This window comes from Amphiura filiformis, chromosome 11 (assembly GCF_039555335.1).
Source record: "Amphiura filiformis chromosome 11, Afil_fr2py, whole genome shotgun sequence".
In the NCBI taxonomy this organism is placed as follows: Eukaryota; Metazoa; Echinodermata; class Ophiuroidea; order Amphilepidida; family Amphiuridae; genus Amphiura; species Amphiura filiformis.
Window position 1 is genome coordinate 16642941 of NC_092638.1, and position 18320 is coordinate 16661260.

General features: G+C 37.9%; 1 protein-coding gene across 1 annotated transcript in view; it reads right to left on the reverse strand.

The window, feature by feature from the left end:
* The window catches only part of LOC140163514 (uncharacterized), a 38158-nt gene extending 23551 nt beyond the window's left edge, over positions 1-14607 (reverse strand). Inside the window, 13 exon segments of the mRNA XM_072186828.1 lie at positions 158-253; positions 575-670; positions 1131-1226; positions 1409-1504; positions 2104-2199; positions 2382-2477; positions 2660-2793; positions 3902-4045; positions 4673-4733; positions 8611-8708; positions 10093-10218; positions 10221-10271; positions 14410-14607. Coding sequence (XP_072042929.1) covers positions 158-253; positions 575-670; positions 1131-1226; positions 1409-1504; positions 2104-2199; positions 2382-2477; positions 2660-2793; positions 3902-4045; positions 4673-4733; positions 8611-8708; positions 10093-10218; positions 10221-10271; positions 14410-14607 — 1388 coding nt within the window.
* Between the last annotated feature and the right edge of the window lie 3713 nt (positions 14608-18320).

An 18320-nucleotide genomic window follows, 5' to 3' on the forward strand; every position in this document is an offset into this window, starting at 1 on the left:
ACATAAACTCATACTTACTGTGGTAGACTTCCTTCCGGTACTTTCCTTGCAGGTGGCTGCATGTCTTCATCTTTAATCTTGCCATCCATATCACTCATACCTTTACATAATCCTCTAGTTTGTCAATTGTCTATTGACCACATAAACTCATACTTACTGTGGTAGACTTCCTTCAGGTACTTTCCTTGCTGGTGGCTGCATGTCTTCATCTTTAATCTTGCCATCCATATCACTCATACCTTTACATAATCCTCTAGTTTGTCAATTGTTTATTGACCACATAAACTCATACTTACTGTGGTAGACTTCCTTCAGGTACTTTCCTTGCTGGTGGCTACATGTCTTCATCTTTAATCTTGCCATCCATATCACTCATACCCTTACATAATCCTCTAGTTTGTCAATTGTCTATTGACCACATAAACCCATACTTACTGTGGTAGACTTCCTTCCGGTACTTTCCTTGCTGGTGGCTACATGTCTTCATCTTTAATCTTGCCATCCATATCACTCATACCCTTACATAATCCTCTAGTTTGTCAATTGTCTATTGACCACATAAACCCATACTTACTGTGGTAGACTTCCTTCCGGTACTTTCCTTGCAGGTGGCTGCATGTCTTCATCTTTAATCTTGCCATCCATATCACTCATACCCTTGCATAATCCTCTAGTTTGTCAATTGTCTATTGACCACATAAACCCATACTTACTGTGGTAGACTTCCTTCCGGTACTTTCCTTGCAGGTGGCTGCATGTCTTCATTTTTAATCTTGCCATCCATATCACTCATACCCTTACATAATCCTCTAGTTTGTCAATTGTCTATTGACCACATAAACTCATACTTACTGTGGCAGACTTCCTTCAGGTACTTTCCTTGCTGGTGGCTACATGTCTTCATCTTTAATCTTGCCATCCATATCACTCATACCTTTACATAATCCTCTAGTTTGTCAATTGTCTATTGACCACATAAACCCATACTTACTGTGGTAGACTTCCTTCCGGTACTTTCCTTGCAGGTGGCTACATGTCTTCATCTTTAATCTTGCCATCCATATCACTCATACCCTTACATAATCCTCTAGTTTGTCAATTGTCTATTGACCACATAAACTCATACTTACTGTGGTAGACTTCCTTCAGGTACTTTCCTTGCAGGTGGCTGCATGTCTTCATCTTTAATCTTGCCATCCATATCACTCATACCCTTACATAATCCTCTAGTTTGTCAATTGTCTATTGACCACATAAACTCATACTTACTGTGGCAGACTTCCTTCCGGTACTTTCCTTGCTGGTGGCTGCATGTCTTCATCTTTAATCTTGCCATCCATATCACTCATACCCTTACATAATCCTCTAGTTTGTCAATTGTCTATTGACCACATAAACTCATACTTACTGTGGTAGACTTCCTTCAGGTACTTTCCTTGCAGGTGGCTGCATGTCTTCATCTTTAATCTTGCCATCCATATCACTCATACCCTTACATAATCCTCTAGTTTGTCAATTGTTTATTGACCACAAAAACCCATACTTACTGTGGTAGACTTCCTTCCGGTACTTTCCTTGCAGGTGGCTGCATGTCTTCATCTTTAATCTTGCCATCCATATCACTCATACCCTTACATAATCCTCTAGTTTGTCAATTGTCTATTGACCACATAAACTCATACTTACTGTGGTAGACTTCCTTCCGGTACTTTCCTTGCAGGTGGCTGCATGTCTTCATCTTTAATCTTGCCATCCATATCACTCATACCCTTACATAATCCTCTAGTTTGCCAGTTGTCTATTGACCACATAAACTCATACTTACTGTGGCAGACTTCCTTCAGGTACTTTCCTTGCTGGTGGCTACATGTCTTCATCTTTAATCTTGCCATCCATATCACTCATACCCTTACATAATCCTCTAGTTTGTCAATTGTCTATTGACCACATAAACTCATACTTACTGTGGCAGACTTCCTTCCGGTACTTTCCTTGCTGGTGGCTACATGTCTTCATCTTTAATCTTGCCATCCATATCACTCATACCCTTACATAATCCTCTAGTTTGTCAATTGTTTATTGACCACATAAACTCATACTTACTGTGGTAGACTTCCTTCCGGTACTTTCCTTGCTGGTGGCTGCATGTCTTCATCTTTAATCTTGCCATCCATATCACTCATACCCTTACATAATCCTCTAGTTTGTCAATTGTCTATTGACCACATAAACTCATACTTACTGTGGTAGACTTCCTTCCGGTACTTTCCTTGCAGGTGGCTACATGTCTTCATTTTTAAATTTGCCATCCATATCACTCATACCCTTACATAATCCTCTAGTTTGTCAATTGTCTATTGACCACATAAACTCATACTTACTGTGGTAGACTTCCTTCCGGTACTTTCCTTGCTGGTGGCTGCATGTCTTCATCTTTAATCTTGCCATCCATATCACTCATACCCTTACATAATCCTCTAGTTTGTCAATTGTCTATTGACCACATAAACTCATACTTACTGTGGTAGAGTTCCTTCAGGTACTTTCCTTGCAGGTGGCTGCATGTCTTCATCTTTAATCTTGCCATCCATATCACTCATAACTTTACATAATCCTCTAGTTTGTCAATTTACTATTGACCACATAAACCCATACTTACTGTGGTAGACTTCCTTCAGGTACTTTCCTTGCTGGTGGCTGCATGTCTTCATCTTTAATCTTGCCATCCATATCACTCATACCTTTACATAATCCTCTAGTTTGCCAGTGTACGTCTAAACCAACGACATTGACCTGAAGAAGAAAGAAACGATTGCATTCTTATGAATGAAGTGTATGCAGAGCCTTACTAATTTGCAGGAAGATGTGAACTTACAATGTACAATGTATCATTTGCTTGAGAAAAAAAGCGCAGTGATTTATAGTGCGCTACACACAGCCACAACGCATAGACATTGATCCACAAGCCTCAGCACACTTTACAGGTTGTCGCTGACCACTACGGCCACACATCATTCTATAAACCATTTAACAATAACACAGGGACTTTGCAGCTTCAAGAGTGCACACCCTTGACATTCCGCAGATGACCATCGCAACCAGAATCAGCTCCTTGAGTTTTGTAAGGGTTACAACAAGACAATTAGCAGTAAGTTCCTTATCCAGAGGAATTACATGACAGGCATTGCGAAAGAGAAAATCAGAACTGACCCAAACACTTTCACAAAGAGATGTGAGCCCTCCTTTCTGTGAGCAAATTGAGCATCAGCAAAGGGCTGAAAGCAAAGTGTGACTTTGTGTCTCAGGTGCAATTTATTGATTCAGTCCTTGTCTGGTAGGGTCAATGTAACTGGACATCATGTAATTAAGGTCGAAGTTAGCTTATAATAATGACAAGTTTAAAAAATAAACAAATGTATAAATATAGAACAAAGCACCATGAAAAAATCCCATTTACTAAAGCAGCCTAAACATTATTAGTACGACTGTCTTTCACAGGATAATCGTTACAATGGAACATTAGCACTAAGGGTTGACTTCAAAACCCAACTGCTGGTTGACCGCTGCCACCCTGGAAGAACTGGTAGTTGTACCTGGTTCCTATTATTCAAAACAATGCATGTGGTTAATTAACCAATGTTTTCTGCCAGGGTGCAAGCGTAAGGGTTACCCAGGGTCCGAATTTCAGCGAGAATCCGAGAATCGATTCTCGCAAAACAGATTTGTGTGAATCAAAGTTGATTCTCGCAAACTTTTGAAGTTTACACAGAAGTTGATTTGAAAGAATCAAATGATTCACGCATGTTTATTCTGCAAGAATTGAGATTAATTCAAGCACTGTAAAACAAAATTCTGACCCTGAGGGTTTTGAAACCACCTGTAAGGCAATGAATCTTCTCACCTCTTCCACTGTGACTTTGAAGTATGCTCTGCTACTCAGAATGGGTTGCGTACCACTCAGCCAGCTGGCATTCTTAAAAGCGCACGCAGGACCACGTAAGACCTGTCCCGGGTAGAAGCCATCCTGATAACTGAACACGGAATCCTGAAGGATGAAGAGTGAGAAGGAATTCTTAAAAATAAGCAACAAAATAACAAATTTATATATAGTGCTTTAAGGGCTTGGATATTGTCGTTTGCACATTGTCCCCCATTGTCCCAGAAAAAATACTGTGCAAACATTGCTATCCAAGCCCTTAAAGTGAAAAATACTGCTGTATATTAAATATTTGAATTGGTTCACATACTCCATGCATGTGGCCATAGTGCATGTCTATGTCTATGCAAAGTTCTCAGACACCTCTTTGAAGGACTAGTACTCTCATGGTTCAAATTTATTCTAAATTATGCATCATGGTGGAGAGTAGAAATCTGAATTTAATCTGCAGATGCTGTCAATCAATTTTAGACTTTTTTTGGTTGGGTTGTATACAGATATTTTGTCTTAGCTTTAAATCTTATGAAGGGCTGTGAACTTTGTCCCTTTCCATGCAAATCAATTTTCTACAACAAATTCACATTTATTTGCATGCTCAATTTTGGTTTGCTTTCGCATACATAAAGTGATATATCATTAAAAAGTTCTCAAAGCTCTCTTAAACAACAAGAATTCTTTTTCTCCCTAACCAGCATCCATCGCAGCCAGCATCATGATTTTTACAAGTTAGTATACCTCTTCACTGTTATCATGGACATCAGTCAGTCTGCTGGCACCTTCATCTGACAAGGCACATCTGAAAATAAGGAAAAACAAACAAAAATCATAATGATGACGGGTAAGTGCATTATTCTCTGTAATAGCTGCAATAGGCATATCTAGGTCTTTTGGGGAAAAACAATGTTTATCTTTAATACGAAAAGTCAACATTTTAAAATGATTGTTGGCTTTTCCTCCCAGCTACATACACTTTAAGTATATATCATTAGATTTATAAATTTTACTTTGAGGACTGTTAAATATCAAAAATATCAATTTTTAATAATTTGCCATAAAATTTGTTCTATTTTGCAAATTTCAACAAAAAAATCAAAATTGTTTTATATGAGAAGGACATTCTTTGTATTCAGAATGTAATTCGATATGTCTGATGTGCTCTCAAGCCCCACAAAAAATACTGTACAAAGGTGGGTGACCAACCCCTTAAGGATGCACACAGGATCACTGAAGTGTTACATGGCCAAAATTGAGTTTTCATCACTAATGTCATCTTTAAACCGTATTTTATCTTGTCATTAATAGATTTTAAAGAAATCTTAAAATTTGAACCATAAGAAAAGCTATTTTAAAGACCCTTTTTCATTAAAAATTAGTCAAAATGCCAAAGCAAATAAATCATTGTTTTCCATAATAGATCGGCGTTCTCGTAACGCAGCATTGCTGCTGGCGATACAGCTAGCAAAGACACGCACACATGGTAAACTGGATGGAGGAGGTGATTGCTGATTGAGGCGCTGGAATCGCTAATCGCGATCACTACCGTATTTTATCGTATTGATCTCTTCCAAGGTAGGTAAAGCTTGCACCATTGCATTGAGAAACTGCGGGCCGACAGACCACCACCGTCCCCGTCCCAGAATCAGTAGGCCTACTCGATAAATTTCGCCAAAAAAGTGCTGATATAGTGGTATAAATTATAGGGTTTTTTTATAATTATGAACATAATAGTGAATTTTTTGTTTGTTTTTGTTTTGTTTTTCAAGTTTCATTCTGAGCTTGAAAAGATGAAATTTATCTGTAAGAAGTAGTTACCCGTAAGAAGCCCTGTAATTATGACGCAATCTATAGTAGATACGATGGAAAACGTAGGCCCTAAATATTTTGCTAGTATGCTAGACTTAGCCCGTATAATACATCATTGGGCTTATTATTTTATGTTTAAAAATTTGTTTTATTTCATTCATTCGTTCATTCATTAATTTCATTGTTATTATTTGATTTACCAAGTTGGTGTAGTTGAACAAGAATATAGGCCTATTATATTTTATGCAGTCCCAGCCTTGGTTAGGGGCCTCTGCTTGGTCGTGTCTTAATTTTGAAGACCACAAAAAATAGGCAAGCAGTTACTACCGGTAGGCCTATATTAGATACCTAAGGCCCTGAATAATGTTTCAAAACACGGATTAAAGATTCGTTTTCAAACGTTCTCTACTCCTGATTGACCGTTAACGCAATGTCAAAACGTTGACATTTCAATACATCATATCGACCATCTAGGCATAGGCCTACAACTCTGTCAAAAATGTCGATATTTGAAATTGGCATAGCGAGCACTAACGTTTATGAAAGCATTTTCGTGAATGTTTTAATGCTAAATAATAATTTCAAACAAGAAATATAATTAAAAACGCAAATTCGTGCTTTTTTTTCATAACCCATTTTAACTACATTTCCATTAGTAGGCCTATTAGGTCTACCATATGCCATGATTGCGATAAAAGCTTTTGGTTTTACAACACTTTTTTGCGAATGTTTTGGCTGAATGCCTTTTTATTTGCAATGTTTGTCTGGCTTTCAACTTTCACGTTTATAATGTTTTCTGCATACTTTAAAAGGTAAACTGCTTTATAGCATTTTTCGTGAATGTTTTCATGCAGTGTTTTAAAACGCTCTTTATAGCATGATGCCTAGCCTATATAGGCCTACGGTAGTAGGCCTACTGCATAATCATACAGGGTCGTAAAACCACAATCTAATTTAAAGCCATAAGTGTTCCGTTTTCTACTTTTGAAACTCGGTTTTGTTAGGCTTTATGTCAATTTCCGTGTTTTTCAGTTTTCTTGTGACCTCTCCGTGTTTTGCCCGTTTAACATAATTATAGCCTATATAGGCTACTTTTTGTCCGTTTTACAAGAAGTTTATTCAAGACATATTACAACTTTTACCCCACTTTTTACACGTTTATTTGATTGAAAACAACAACAGACACACACTTTTTTGATTTTTTTTTGTTGTATTATTATTCACTTTTTATGCGGTACAAAATATTTTACAACTTTATTGTGGCTTTAGGCCTATAATAGGCCTATGACTTTTGTACGTGTTTGATATTCCGTAAAAAAGTTTAGAATACAATATGATAACAACAAACTATTACAATAACAAAAACGGAATATTGAGTAATGCGACACATCATCAGAATCTTTTAAAATGTTACTTGGGATTCCTGTGGTGTAGGCCTAGCTATAACGGGCGTTAAAATGCCTATCTTTGGCGCGGACGGGCCGCTGTGGTGCCTCTCAAGCACCAACTAAAAAGAAAAAGCAACGAGTAGTAACAACATCATGTTTGCGGTTCAGAAAAGGACAATGAACATAAAAATGCAATATTTGTCAAAACCAAAAAAAAAAAAAAAAAAAGAAAGAAAGAAAGAAAATCACCAAAAACGATGAATTAAAAACTTAAATTGCATTTTTAAAGCAAAATTATGAAAATTAGTACAAAACAGAAATCGCAATTATCATGATTATGTCTCAATTTATTCTTCATTTCATAAAACTTCCTGATTATCTGCTAAAATAATTGCTTGTCAGTTATTCTATCCTAATTTTAATGTTCTGATGTCCGCAAATTTTAATACAGAGCATGATCTTTTTTATACGGAACAGGACAAAATTGTACTTAAATAATTATGGTTTCGATTCGGCGGCAACACGACCATGCACTGTGCAACTTATTCAGCGTAACCTGTCAGTCTGTCCATGGCGCCCTGTCGCTCCTCAAACGCCGACGCGACGCTGCGGCCTTGCCGGAAGCACTGCTGCACCATGGAAACAAGACTGCAGTAAATAAAATGGCTAAACCATGTGGATAAACATATGCCGAATGTGCACGGATAATTTTTTCATATTGTATATTTTACCTTCTAAATCACCAAAAATGCCAATCTGCTGCAGTTGGACGCCCCTTCTCATTGTCTAACTTGACAAAACGTCACAAGTCACCGGATTATACATTCATGGAATAATCTTCAAAAATGGACCTAAAATCCGCTGTATTTTTTCTAAATCGCGATTTTGCAAGTTCACTTTTGACCACTTTTAACCATTTTTGGTCCGCCATAGCGTCTAAATGAAGCATCACTGAGGTAAGTTTTTAAGTCAAACGTTTAGATATGGCCAAAATCTAGATAGTTTTTTTTCATTTTTTTAAATTAGGGCCTAGAACTTTTTTTATCACCCATGACTCAAAAATTTGAACACGAGTCACACGTTTTTACTGATTTTTTGCCTATATTTTAAAAACTAAGCAAAATTTCGAAAAAATAAAAAAACGCTTTCTAGATTTATTTGTCTCAATTAATAAAATTCATGTTTTACAGTTTTTGATTTTCAAATAATTTTTTTATGGCGGACCAAAAATTTTTGGTCAAAAAAGCCGTTTTTTGGGATTTTCTCGAAAATTGTACTTTTTGACCCAAAACTGACATTTTAAATGGATTTATGAGCTCATTTCCATTAAAAAAATGTATACTTTTATATACTTTACATAAATAGTTTTCGAGTTATGAGGTGAATGATAATGGATAATTAGTGATCCTGTGTGCCTCCTTAAAGGACGTTTTTTTTCTGCTATAAAAGTAAGTCAATGATAACAGCAATAGGTGTACATACCTTGAGCCATTCTTGAGTCTGACAATCACTCGCACAAAGACATTCCTAACGACACCAATCCATGATCCTAGAACACAATGGCCACCGGGTTGGAATACCTATAATGGAATGAAGCATTCAAAAGCATGAGGTCAAAAATGAAGCTCTATTCAGTTTCCCATTTCATTTCAATCAGTTGTGGTGAGATATCTCCATATCATAATTAATTATGACGAACCCATTTTCATCTTTTTCGTAATCTATGATGAACAGGCTCAGAGCTAGCCTATTTTCACACTTAATTCAATTCTTTTCATACTCACACTCACAAGCCAAGATATTTAGGCCCTATTGTTTGATAAATGAACAATTTTGGCTAATAAGAAATAACTTGTAGCACCCATACATGTACTACATGTAGTCTCAGTCCCAGCTGCCTTGTGCTCCTTCATCACTAAACAAACTGTCTGGTGACAAGCTCGAAATAACAATAATTGATTGGTTATGAATTTCCATATTTAGTAACAATAAGATTATAGTAGTTGATCAGCTCTCAATAGGCAGGAAAAGTTAGGATTTGAAGGAAAATAATGAAAAACTGAATTAATAATTTCTGATGCTTCTGGCGAGATGTCACAAGACAATTTTCAAAATAAACTATTTTGATATTAATCAGCGATGTTATAAGGCACGCCAATTAAGGGAAGGGGTATGAGCGTTTGGACAGTATTTATTGTGGGACATTAGAGCACATCAGACATATCGAATTGCATTCTGATTACTGAAGAATGTCCTTCTGATATCAAATAATTTTGATTTTGTGAAATTTGCAATGTAATACACATTTTATGGCAAATGATTAAAAATTGATATTTTTTATATTTAACAGTACTCGAAGTAAACTTTATAAATCTCATGATTTATAATTAAAGTGTATGTAGATGGGATGAAAAGCTGACGATCAATTGAAAATTTTGTCCTTTCGTATCGAAGATATGGATTTTTTCCCCAAAACACCAAAATAAATTAGGTCTTTTTGGGGAAAAAATCCATAACTTCAATATGAAAGGTCAAAATTTTCAATTGATCGCCGGCTTTTCCTCCCAGCTGCATACACTTTAAGAATATATCATATTATAAAATTTACAACGAGGACTGTTATATATCAAAAATGTGAAAAATATCAAATTTTAATAATTTGTCATAAAATTTGTATTATCGTGATTTTCAAAAAATGAAAATTATTTGATATCAGAAAGACATTCTTCGTATTCAGAATTCAATTCGATATGTCTGATGTGCTCTCATGTCCCACAAAAAATACTGTCGAAATGCTCATTCCAGATCCCTTAAGCGCTGATCAATGTATTAATCCGCTACAGAGGCGCCAATCATCTGATGATGTTGCCTTTCATACTGAGGAAGCCGCAGCTTGTATAATTTGCGTGCCATGTCCGGATTTCACCGCACGACTGATAACATTTATATAGTTTGTGTACTTACTAATAGCTGAGTAAGATCTCGGCTGGGTATGTCATATATCATTTGTTTGGTACGTATACATTGCACATGGCAAGCAACATTGACTGAACGGACGATCCCTCTCTGCGTGTCGCCACCGGTACTGTGGCCATTCGACGGACTGCATCACCTGGCATCACAGAGCGATCATAAATGGAAACCTGCATTAAGAACAAAAATATTGAAGGTAAATGATTTGTAACTGATGCTTTAAGAAATTTATTTAACATTAACATTAATATAAATGGAAACTGTGTTGTACTAAAATATTTGTGAACAAGAAGAAAGAATTGGTTAGTGTCAGAGTGCCCTCTGACACAAAGGGGGCGCTTACATGTACTGATCACACTCAATGTGGAAAAATCACAAAACATAAAATGAATACCTCTTGATGAAACAATTCCAAACGTTTGATTTTTTTTTATAACGGAAATCAACTTCCAATATAAATTACCAAAGTAAAAGCAAATTGTGTTTTTGTGGGAAGTGCAAATGATGGATCATCACCCCCCGACTGAGAGTAGGGGTGTGATTTTCGGTTAATTTTGTGCCCGGGTACCCGGCAGATTTTTCGGGCGGGTAACCGGGTACCCGAAATTGCAAAAAAAACCAATTTCCTGCTATGCTGCAGTGAATATATGAAAATGGGTAGTTTTGTACATACAAGTTTGCATTTTATAGACTACTAGCGGGAACAGCTCAATTATTAGGGCCTACTCGGTCAGTGATGTGGTACAATTTGTTGCCTCTATTTTGCAAACGATTTCCTTTAGCATAATCTTTTGCGTAATTTGTGTACCAAACACCCTTTTGACTTATTTTTTCTTTGTCTTTCCTTTTTTCTTTCAGTTTCTCTCTCTATCTCTTTCCATGTCTTGCTTTCCCGTAGTGGCGTGCGCAGCACATTGAAAGGGGGGAGGTTGTTCAGTTCCCCCGCATGGAGTCTGATTAGGAGTGTGAAGGGGCAATTTTTCCCCGCGAATCCCCCGAATGACCAACAAAAGTGGGGGGAGGGGAATTGCCCGCCTGCCACACCTCCCTTTTTGCGCACACCACTGCTTTCCCGTTATTTCGGTCCATTTCTCTCCTTTTTATTTTCTTGCTTGTTCCCTTTCTTTCTTTCTCTCTGTCTCTCTCTCTCTAGCTCTTTCTTTGTTTCTTTCTGTCTGTCTTTTTTTGTCTTTCCCATTCTTTCTTTTCGATTCTCTCACCCTTTCTCTTTCTTGCTTTCTTTCTTTCTTTCTTTCTTTCTTTCTTTTTTTTTTTTTTTCCTTTCTTTCTTTCTCTTTCTTTGTCTTTCTTTCTTTCTGTCTTTCTTTCTGTCGTTGTCTTTCTTTCTTTGTCTTTCTTTCTGTCTTTGTCTTTCGTTGTCTTTCTTTCTGTCTGTCTTTCTTTCTTTGTCTTTCTGTTTTTCTTTGTCTTTCTTTCTTTCTTTCTTTCTTTCTTTCTTTCTTTCTTTCTTTCTTTCTTTCTTTCTTTCTTTCTTTCTTTCTTTCTTTCTTTCTTTCTTTCTTTCTTTCTTTCTTTCTTTCTTTCTTTCTTTCTTTCTTTCTTTCTTTCTTTCTTTCTTTCTTTCTTTCTTTCTTTCTTTCTTTCTTTCTTTCTTTCCTGTACGTGTATACATATGTACATGTGGGTTTCTGACTAACCTCATATTTGGCCATACTAAAAAGTGCCATTTTTGCGGTCTTTGTGCGAATTTGTTCCACTTTTGCACGCATGTATGTGGCCGTTTCTTTCTCTCTTTCGTTCGTTCGTTCTTTCTTTTAAATTTAATATTTTGGCTATAGCTTGTTAAACTTGTTGTGTTGCGGGGGATTTGTACCCGACAGGGTACACAAATTAAGGTATAACCAAATTAAGGTATAACCAGCTGGGACGTTACTATGACATGATACAACACATGAACATAGAGAATAAACAATCCTTGCAATCATGCAAAATGCAAGGCCAATGCAATATGGTAAGTAATCACACGCACTACGACCACGCATCGGTCATGACGGATTCATGCTGATGACAGTATATGCCTGGTCGAGCACCATCACAGACCCGAACGTAGTGAGGGTGCTTGGTATATCCGCCATGTTTCAAATACATGGATGGCCAGCATAATGTCCCGCAAATTTAAGCTTTATGAGAAGCCTATTTTGGTTGCAAAATGAGAACACAGAGTCAGAGTGGCTTATCTTTAACCCACATTCTCAATCTCTCATGCCAGAGGTTAAACAATCCCTAACTAATTATCAAAAGATCGTAAATTTAATTTCTTGAAACGTGCCGGCGAAACGATTTGTTTACAAGTAACAATCCTTGTTCCGACACCGATACCGTTCATTCGGTTTCATTCGGCAAACCACGTGATCACTCAGGTGAACTAGGATTGGACGATCGATTGCGTTAAATTTTATCCAGGTTACCGGGCCATGCTTAATGGCGATACTCGCGTCTTGGAAATATTTTTCAACCACGTTGCAAAATGATCGGAAATACACCATCAAGGCGACTCGATCGGTAAGCATCATTGAAACTAAGTAGTATTTCTTCTTTTGATTAGTGTTGGCCGATCCCGATCTGTGAATCGGAGATCGGTGCCGATATGGACTGCATCGGCCTTGAATCTGAATCGGCAGATGAGCTATCAGCTGCCGATCTAGCTTACCGATCTCTGAACTTGACAGTAATAAAAGTACACAACAATTCTTTAAGCTTACCATTACTTTCTTATGTAACATTACTACTATTTAATGCCAATATATTTCCAAAAAACGTTGTTACGGTACCGCAAGAATCATGTCGTTTCATACTGTATTTTATAATATTATCCACTCAGTGACAACACTCCCGACTTTACAGTGCGTCCCTGGGAAAAATTTGTAAACACTTTAACACTCGACACGTGCGCCCTTCAATGTCGAGTTTCCCAGGTGAATTTGAGGGCATGTTATTTTTAGAATCGCGCACATTCGCGCTATTCCTCGGCCTCACACGGACGATTTCATCTCTTAATCTCCGAACACATGAATTCTTTCTGTAAACAACTCTGCACAACCAATCAGGATGGGAATTCCGCGGTATTCCCCAATACGTCATATGCATAAATTATTATAATATCGATGGAGCTGATTTAGCTGCAGCGTCATCGAATCAATTCGCGCAGTGATTCGCCTAACTTGGTACACACGCAAATCAAAGTTGATTCGCGGAGAAGAAAGAAGAATAAAACAATCAAGAGAAATGGATTAATGATTAAACTTCCGACAATCGGAGGCACTGAGTGAGTAACGCTGGGACTTTGGGTGTAAAATGGTATTTTATTTGGGTTGATATTGACATGAAAAACCTCTAAAAACGGTCATCATATTACATAGTTACAGGTTTGGGGAATTAAGCTTTGACTGTTAACATTACTGGGGCCCGACTTGAATGAACTTGTACTGGTTGTAAAATAACATTTAAGGAATCTGAATCGGGATCGGATCGGCCCGATCTGCTAATTTTCAGATCGGAGATCGGCAGATCCGATCTTGGGTTGGATCGGCCAACACTACTTTTGATTTTTTCGATAAAATTGTAGTTTACAGTTTTGATTAGTGCCGTACTATTACGCTGACTTTCGTATTCGGCGAGGAGGACGATTTTGACCTCCTGGTTTGTTTACAAACAGAGAGGTAGTCAAAAGACCGTTCCGCTTGTCCAAACACTGAAGTATCAGAAGGATGGTCCACAATAGCATGATTCACGTAACATGAATAGGGATTAAAAAGCTGTCACGTAGAACCATGTGCTTCTATTGTCCAATTTGCCATCAATGATCAAGATTTCATATGGAAACAGTTCAGACCCAGTACAGGATCATGTCAGAAATTAATATTTTGTTCTGGGTCTGATTATTCGGACTAAGTTTTGATTAGTTTGATGAGAGTGGATTTCAAAACCAGTCCACTAGTAGACATTGTAATTGACAGTTTGACATTTCCGCCGGAGGATAATGTGAATCCATAAGATGTGGCGATCAATTTCACGATTAAAATCTTTGGGGCAATTTCCATTTCTTGCTTTATATTATAATAAAGCCTGAAAGCATCAATACTAAAGATAGGCTATCAGTCGCTTGTGCAGATATATGTTAACAGTGGATTCCATTTCTTGTTATTGTTCACTGTATGGAAAAGCATGTTCTGTTGTATCTTGTATTGCATGATTGGTTGTATTTCCGACGCATAATGACGGTACATACATGATACAAGATACATGGGTAAGCTTAAAATCAAAATTCAAAGTTTGCAAAATACGGACCTTGTTCTCTGGCACCACCTCCTCTCGTCCTTTCGGGTACCAAGCCACACGAACATGGCCTTTCTTGATCATGTCTTCTTCATCATCAGAATCTTCTAGACTACTGTATCCTTCATAATTAGTGAGAACAAGCCCAAATTGAAATGCTCCACGATGCGTTCGGCGAACAACATCTTCGTCGAACAAGTTGGACGCCATTTTGGATGATGATTTCTCAATGCATTGTGGGATATTGACGGCATCGATCCAGGGGAGGGGGAGGGGGTCACTGGAGGCGATGGGCGCCAGCCGCCCAGCCAAATCTGCAAAATCACGCAAAACCTAGCCTACTGTTAATGATTTTAGCCAATTTTCCACGCCAATTTTAGCCTTTCAAAGTTTCAATCGCAAATTTTACCATATGCGAGCCGTTTGAAAACCCATCATAGGCTATGTCATCATTTGTCATGTTAGTGACCTGATCAATATCAGCAGCAGATGTGCCCCAGATGTGAACATCGATCACAATCGATCAGCAGTATAGATGTGGACATATATTTTACCCCCCCAAGTTGTTTGTTTGTCCTCCACCGCCCGCTCAGTCAGATTTAGACCGCAGTAGTGTTTTTTCTATTTACAATCGCAAATTTCCAATTTGCGAGTGTTCTGTTTTTGGTCAGTTCTTCTTTCTTTCTTTCTTTCTTTCTTTCTTTCTTTCTTCCCAGCAAACATTATACAATCGGCCCGATACTGGCTCTATAAAAGCTGCTATAAAGGACCAAGAATGGCAGCCTGTATTGGTCCGACACGGTCGTGCACACGGGCATTCGACTGGCCCAATAGATATTGCCAGCACTGGGCCAAAATGGGTTGAAATTGGCCCAGTAGAGGTCCAATTTATTCAATACTGTACTGGGCCAATATAATATTGCCAATATATTCCCATTATGCAACCGTAAGCAAACGGTAATGGTCCAATTTTGGTACTTTTATTTTATTTCATTTTGGTCCACGTCTAGCTGTGGAATATTCTTCTATTCATTCCTCGATTATCCGGTTGGTTCAGGCATTATTGGTCAGTTTCACCTGTTGAACCAGACCTCCTTCTTTATAAAGGAGACCTACAGGTTACTTGCACTCAGCACAATTGAATTTGTGTTAACTGATGTGCAAAGTATTAAAGGTCGATAACAAACCAAGCTCACAAAATTGAGCCATTGGTAAATGAAATATATATTCTATGGTGTCATCAGATAAAAAATTATGCCTTGCTCACGTAGATTTTTTACAAGGCTGTAAATGAAATATTCGGAACAAACGCAAACTCACTGCCTCTTCTTTATAATAATAATAACATGTGGCCCTTCGAAATGAAGATGATACTGATCAAATATTGTATTTTGATAGTAGAAAATGTCAGGGTTTCAAAACCACGCCCACATTAATGCAACATTGGGCCAATACAGGGCCGGCACTCGGGGCCTACAAGCCCGGCCTACAAGTGTCTGCCGCAACTGGACCAGTATGTATGTGCCGGCTCGATGCCATATTCGGGTAGTCTTCAATTGGCCCAATAATGGACCAAGTACGGCACAGCTTATCCTGGTAAGAAAACGGCGGCCAAACATTGACCAGTATCGGATTTGTACTGGCGTTATACCGTCAGCCGTGTCCGGTATTGCCAGAAGTAGACCGGTTTAAGCCATTACTGGGCCAATATTATAATGTTTGCTGGGTTCTGTCAAACATTTAACGAGCCATTGTAGCCATATGCTTTAGGCCAATGTAACCATATTTGGTCACAAGGACCATTGGGTAGGGGCACAAATGTTACATGACCAACTCGAGGTCAAAGGTCATCCAAAGGTCATTATGGCCAAAATGTGATTTTCACTAAAAATGCTTCTTCTTCCACAAATTACATAATACAATGACGTCACTTGCATACCTGCATCGCCTTTAGCCAGTGTCTAAAAGTTGTACAAAGAATTGGGGTCAAAGGTCATTAAGGGGTAAAATCTTACAATTGCATTATCTCGACATCCATAAGGGATATGGGGCTCAAACTCGTTAACAACAAATATCATGACCAGGGGAACATTTTACAGGGGTCAGGTCAAAGGTCAGCAGAGGTCATATTTTAGAAATGCATTTTCTGTACATCTGTAAGGGGTACGGGACTCACACTCTGTGACAACAAACTTGATGACCAGGGGAATATATTGGAACACTTCGCAGGGGTCAGGTTAAAGGTTATCTGGGGTCAAATCTTATAATTTCTTTTTCTGGACATCTGTAAGGGGTATGGGGCTCAAACTCAGTGATAACAGATCTCATGACCAGGGGAACATTTTGCAGGGGTCAGGTCAAAGGTCATGCAGAGGTCAAATTTTAGAAATGCATTTTTTGGACATCTGCAATGGGTACGAGGCTCAATTTTGATGACAACAAACCTCGTGACCTGTTAAACATTAAGGTTAAAGGTCAGATCAAAAGGTCATTAAAGGGTTACATGCCTGGCGATTGTCTGCGCTCTGTGAGCGCAAATTATCTCTATTTTTTTTTCTTTTAATAAATTTGGAGTATCTCGACCGGCGACCTGAGAGCTCATAGGCCTAAATGCTAGGATCGTTCATGGTTGACCCCCCAAAAAAAAAAAAAAAACCCCACCATTTTGTGTCTTAATATAATGCATTGCATTTATATCCATTTTGACTAGGCCATATGAATTTCAAATGTGTGTTTTTTATGATGAAACGGGGCTTAGGGCCTATTTCAACGTTTTTAGTGGATCTTTTGTGTGTTTTTTCTTCATATGAGGTCGATCGTCAAAGTTTTTACAGAAAACACGGTGGAATTTTTATTCGCATTGGCATTGGGGGATGGGACGTGACATAACCTCTACACCCCCTATGGCTTTGCCATCACCTACCTGATATCAGCAGAAGATAATGAGCATTGGTAAACTGCAGCAGTCATAACTAGGCCTACCTGATATCAGCAGTAGGCTACAAATGCCTGATAGGGCCTATCAGCAGAAGATATGAGCATTGGTAAACTGCATAATATCAGCAGTCATAGATTGCTACCAGATATTTTGCAGTAAATGTGAGAAACTACATAATATCAGCAGTAGATGTGAGCATATTGATAAACTATACCGTACCTGATATCAGCAGCAGATGTGGGCATTGATAAACAATCTGCCATCATGAGCAATAGATATGGGCATTGATAAACTACCTGTTATCAGCACTGTGGGCATTGATAAACTACCTGCTTTCAGCAGTAAATGTGAGCATTGATAAACATCCTGATATCAGGAGATGTGAGCATTGATAAACTACCTGCTTTCAGCAGTAAATGTGAGCATTGATAAACTACCTGATATCAGGAGATGTGAGCATTGATAAACTACCTGCTTTCAGCAGTAAATGTGAGCATTGATAAACTACCTGATATCAGGAGATGTGAGCATTGATAAACTACCTAATATCAGGAGATGTGAGCATTGATAAACTATACCGTAAAATGGGGTAACTTTGGGCACTTTTCAGAGATTTTAAACCACTGCTTCCAAACAAAACCAATTATAATTATAATTAACTCTTTTTTGTGACATTAGGGTTCCCTTCTACACCTTGAAGTTGCGAAAGATTTTTAAATAATTTTGTAAGGGTGCCCTAGGGGTTAAAAATAGCCTGACCAAAGTTACCCTGCCTTTGGGGCAACTTTGGTCACAGTATTACATTCCATGAAGGAAAAAAAATGATCTTCGTTGTGTATGGGCAAGTTGTTGTTTTTTGTGACATTTGACCCCTTACAAAATTAATCAAACACACACCCTTGCTCACAAATATCGATTTTTATTTTCCTGACAAAAAATGTAAAAAAATGCTATTTTTGGTCAAAAAGCCTGCTTTTTTCGTAAA